We start from the raw sequence: 5,258 nt of genomic DNA, 5'->3' as shown, positions 1-5,258 counted from the left end.
CATGTCGGCCTGCCAGTCATGGGCGAGGCCGAGGACCCTAGGTACACACTTCAATACATGTTCAAATCATCCAAAGAATTGGTGCACACTTCAATACATGTTCAAATCATCGGCAAGCTTATTCCTAGATGTAACCGACATACTTGTAACCCTAGGTACCCTCGGTCCCTATATAATCCGAGGGGTTTTAGCCCGTAGGGTTAAGCTAAGTTAAGTTACATTCATTCATACGATCTCGAGGTAGAACATCATGTACTTTCTACTCCATCACAATCAATACAACAGAAGGAGGACGTAGGGTTTTACCTCTTCGAGATGGCTCGAACCCGGGTAAATATCGTGTCCCTCGTTCATCCTGTTACCATCTAGCCAAGATCACTGGCTCGGGACCCCCTGCCCGAGATTCGCCGGATTTAATTCCGATAGGGGTGGGCTGGGGCTCGCCGGAGCACGGCCTGAGGCGGTGGTCAACACGGGGTGGGGAGTGTCGGGGAGTCAGGAGAGCAGGGCTTATGAGAAAATCTGATCAACCAGATTTAGGCCACTTAGAGTATAGAAATGAGTCATCAATATATCTATATATTTGATGTTATAGATAGAAATAGTTTTCTCTATTAATTTGGTCAAATTTTGTAAAGTTTGACATTTAATAAAAATCTATACACACTACATAGTAGATTATAGAATAGAGAGTAGCGCGAACACATGCGGTTGAATGGTTAGGAGGACAGTGGTATCCCCAGCCCATCAGGATTGAGGTCCTAGACTTGACATTTGTGCTTGCATTATTTCTGAATTTATTTCAGGCTTCCGGCGATGTTCGTTCAGTGGGAGGAGACGTTTTCGTCGACTGTAAGACGTGTGTGGTGACTTTGTAAAATCTTAAGATGTTATGTCGGCTCAGTGTCTTGAAGGTGCTCGTGTATGTGAGTATGTGACCGACTTTGATCGTAAACACCGACCAAAGAGGCAAACCCCGACGTTTGGCACGACGCGTACGTCGGCTGGCACAGCAATTTCAGTCGGCACGACGCGTACGTACGTCGGCTGGCAATTATGGTCCGCAGAGCAATTTCAGTCGGCACGGAGCAGCAAACTAAATCCAGTCGGCACGGAGCAGCAGCACCACGCGTCTCCATCCACCCCGCGTCCCCCATTCTGCTCCGCTTATATTATATGTATCCATCTTCGGGGAAACTTTTGGTCTATGGGTGTATATACACCCTATATGCAAAAAAAAATAGTAATTCAATCAAAAGTCGAAAATTTCTGAAAATATTTTTGAAATAAACTTGACCTTCTATTGTACTCGTGAGAAAATGAATTCACAAAAAAAATATCCCTTTGACTTCTTTTCAAAAAAGACAAATTTTTGGCTAAAATAATGTGAATAGTGACCTATAGTAGCAAATAAATTTTGTCTTTTTTGCTGTGAAGTCAATTTTTGTTTTTTTTTCATCCAGATTTTTTTACTAGTGCAAAAGTAAGTCAAGTGTTTTGTCAAAATAGTTCTTACCTATTTTGACTTTTTATTAAAATAATAAAAAAATCCCATATAGGGTGTATATACATGCAGGTTCCAAAGTGTATTTCCCTCCATCCTCGATCGATCTATGCTTTCACCGTCTCACACACACACACACAATTCGTCACAGTGATCAAAGAGTGAGACTGCTTAGTATTAGCAGCTGCACCGACGTAAGTGCGACGATGGACGCGCCGGCCCCCGACAGCATCGCCGGTGAGTATTAGTGCGACAGTGAATTTCGTCTCTGGATTCCCCCCGGCACGGCGTCGCCATTCTCTTCGTATATCCGTTATGATGAGTAGTTCATTGTTGATTTGCTTGTAACTGTGTGTGCCTGCAGCTGAGGAGGGCGGGCAGCAACAGATGCACCAGGACGAGAAAGAGCACAAGCCGATGTTCAGGAGAGTCAAGGACAAGATGAGGAAGATCAAGAACACCATCGCCGGCCACGGCCACGGCCGCGAGCAGGACACCGGTGGCGGTGATAGCAACAGCACCGGCGAGGACGAGGAGAATGCGGCGACGAGGGAAGCCGAGGTGGAGAAGGGCGGATACCAGCAGCAAGACGTCGAGGACAAGCCCATCTTCGCGGACTCCAGTCCCGAGCACAACGACGCTCCGGGGGTGCGGCTTGGTGACCTTGGCGCCACGGCAGCGGCACAGGAGGTGAAGCGCGACGACGCTCCGGGGGTGCGGCTTGGTTACCTTGGCGCCCCGGCAGCGACGCAGGAGGTGAAGCGCGACGACGCTCCGGGGGTGCGGCTTGGTGACCTTGGCGCCCCGGCAGCGGCGCAGGAGGTGAAGCGCGACGACGCTCCCGGGATGCGGCTTGGTGACCCTGGCGCCCCGGCAGCGGCGCAGGAGGTGAAGCGCGACGACGCTCCGGGGGTGCGGCTTGGTGACCCTGGCGCCCCGGCAGCGGCGCAGGAGGTGAAGCGCGACGACGCCGCGGGGATGCGGCTCAGCGACTTCGGCGCCCCGGCAGCGGCGCAGGAGGTGAAGCGTGACGACGCTCCGGGGGTTCGGCTCGGCGATCTCGGCAGCCCTGTCGTCGAGGACCCGGCCGTGCCGAACTTGAGGACGCCCATGCCGCGAGGTGGCGAAGACATCGGCACGACGGACGCTGCGCAGGACGACTCTAGCGCAACTGCCGCCCCTGAATCGCTGACCGCAGGTGCCGGGAAGAGGGACCTCGACTTGCCGCAAGAGGGAACGCGGGCGTCGTACACCGGCACGGAGGGGCTGAAGAACGCGGCAGCGGACGCGACGACGGAGGGCGCGCGTGGCGCGACGTACACCGACATGATCAAGTCCGCGGCGGCGGGCACCACGGAGTACGGCAAGAAGCTGGCGAGCACGGTGTACGACATGATCAAGTCCGCGGTGGCGGGCGCCACGGAGTACGGCAAGAAGCTAGCGAGCACGGTGTACGAGAAGGTGGCCGGCGTCGGCACGGCCGTGGCGAGCAAGGCCCAGCAGGTGACAACATCGGCCGGCACCGCGGTGCTTCACGGCGCGGCTCCAAGGACCAACACGAATGTGATGTGAAGTGCAGCGTGTGATCGATCAGTGCGCCCGGGTCGATCGCTGGAATAAGTCGCCTGGTGTTTGGGTTCATCTGGGGCTTCATCGTTCGTATATTTTGGGCAAAACGTGTTCTACAAGTGTTCACGTTTTGCATGTCCGTAAATCATGTACGGTACGCGTGTGTATCTACATGTTTCTGTCTGTCTGTCTAAATTCTTTTCAACTTCACGTCTGTAATCTGTGTGTTCAAACACTCGATGTTTCTTCGTCGTTGCCAGATGATTTTGTGATCCACCTGATCAGCTAACACGCTCAACTTCTTCAGCGGCCTTGTACTGTACCCGTATTGGGGATGTTCTTCAGCAACTTGGTGGAAAAAAAATAAGTTCAGAGTATCTCCATGTTCCCAACAACAATGAAGGCGGAATTGGAGAAGTTGGGCCCAAAACACTCGGCCCCAACATCTTGAAAACAGCCCAGCTCCCCTTCTAGGAGGCCTCTTCCAATGAAAAGGGTGTTTTTTTTCGAGTTGAATGAAAAAAGTGCTTAGATGAGTTGCTAAATGCATTAAGGCCCTGTTTGTTTGGGCTTTTGCTTCTGCTTTTGCAGCTTTTCCACTTTTCCCAGGAAACCACAAAAACTTCTAAATAGGTGCTTTGGGGGCTTTTTTGGCTTTTGATGAATCGATATAAAGCTTCTAAATTACGGTGACGGTTAGCGAAAGTTACGGTAGGGCGATCGGGAGGCGATCTCGGCTTCGCTAGGGTTCCCCCAGGCGAGGATCGAAAACCAGAGGGCTGCAGATCGGCGGCCTCCTCCCTGTGAGATGACACCTGTTTGAGCGTTCGGCGTGCTGCGGGCGCAATCTCAACCCTTCCCATCCACCATAAGCCTTCCGTGCTCTAGGGATCACGGTCGTAATACACTGGTAGTTTTCCCTACAGTTCTTCGCAGGAGGAAGGGAGCGGAGATGGAGGATGTAGAAGGACAGATGAGGGGACTGAAGCTGTCGGTAGCGGAGAAGAAAGGTTTGAAGATTTGGGAAGCGGAGAAGGGGAAGACGGTTGATTGGGTGGCTGATGACCCTCAAGAGGTGGGGAAGCTGTTTTCAGAGAAACTCGCCAATGAAGGAGTCGTGGGACAAACCCTGGGAAGAATCCGGTGTCCGATCAAGGGATTGGATTGTAAGGAACTGAGAACAAACGTCTTTCTTTTCACTTTCAGGTAGGCATCGGGATGGAGGAGAGCTCTTGAGGAGGGGCCATGGTTGTTTGATAAGGAACTACTAGTGATGGAGGAATTTGATCCGGAGAAGATGATATATGAATATGAGTTCAACCTGATACCCATGTGGTTTAGGGTTTTTGGACTACCGCTGGGATATATGAATAGAGCCACAGGAGAGAAGATTGGGGCGGATTTCAACGAGCTCATTGAGGTGGATGTAGGGCGTGATGGGAAGGTTGTAGGGAAATTCCTCTGGGTGAAGGTTAAGCTAGACATCACACAACCGCTGATGCGAGGGTTTATTTTGGAAAGGGAGAAGAAGAAGGGAGGTACCGGCGAGGAGATGTTGAAGAAGAAGGAGTTGCTATGGTCCCGTTTTGAGTATGAACACCTGCCAGACTTCTGTTACACATGTGGTGTCATCAGGCATGGTTAGAAGGAGTGCAATATGAAGCCAGTACCGGGAGAGGCGCCTCTATATGGGGCCTGGATGCGTGCTGAGGAATCTAGTAGAAGGGGCGAGGATGGAGGAAGATCACTATGGCAAGGCAGTAGGAGCAGCAGTGCCACAAAATCCAATAGTACGGTAGAGGAAGCGGGAGTAATCAAGTAGGGGGCGAGCGGCGGCAGTACAACTTAGGGAGAGGCATTGGTGGCTCGGGGAGCGATGCACCAAATTGGAGGAAGGATCAAACTTCCTCTAAAACCATTGACAATGGTGCGGTAGGAGAGGAGATGGAGGTCAATAGTCCAATTAAAGGCAATGAGACCAGGGAGATGGTAGATTCGATGAAGAACCACACAGTGAAACAACTAACTTTTGGATCTGACAGTGGTGTTCAGGGGGCGATGGAAAAGGTTGGCAACGAGCTTGGAAAGGATGAGGTGGATGCAGGGTGTGGGAGTCAGTCAGTAGAGGAGAGTAAGGAGGGGGCGTCGGAAGACATAGTGCAGAAGCAACCGGAAGGGGCTGAAG

The 5,258-nt window shown here is 51.8% G+C and overlaps 1 protein-coding gene across 1 annotated transcript; it reads left to right on the top strand.

Moving 5' to 3' along the window:
- Nucleotides 1–1,616: 1,616 nt before the first annotated feature.
- LOC119322047 lies at nt 1,617–3,273 on the top strand. Its single transcript, XM_037595552.1, has 2 exons — nt 1,617–1,741; nt 1,869–3,273. Exons 1-2 carry the CDS (start codon nt 1,711–1,713, stop codon nt 3,074–3,076), a joined length of 1,239 nt encoding a protein of 412 aa, XP_037451449.1. The 5' UTR covers nt 1,617–1,710; the 3' UTR covers nt 3,077–3,273.
- Nucleotides 3,274–5,258: the final 1,985 nt, after the last annotated feature.

This window comes from Triticum dicoccoides, chromosome 6B, assembly GCF_002162155.2.
Source record: "Triticum dicoccoides isolate Atlit2015 ecotype Zavitan chromosome 6B, WEW_v2.0, whole genome shotgun sequence".
NCBI lineage: Eukaryota > Viridiplantae > Streptophyta > Magnoliopsida > Poales > Poaceae > Triticum > Triticum dicoccoides.
The sequence above is the reverse complement of the archived record's forward strand: the minus strand, read 5'-3'. Positions and strand labels throughout refer to the sequence as shown.

Excerpts from the sequence above, each read along its gene's own strand:
- LOC119322047 (XM_037595552.1), top strand. The coding sequence starts at position 1,711 with ATGGACGCGCCGGCCCCCGACAGCATCGCCG. Across the intron at positions 1,742-1,868 it reads GGCCCCCGACAGCATCGCCG|CTGAGGAGGGCGGGCAGCAA; the intron begins GTGAGTATTAGT and ends GTGTGCCTGCAG.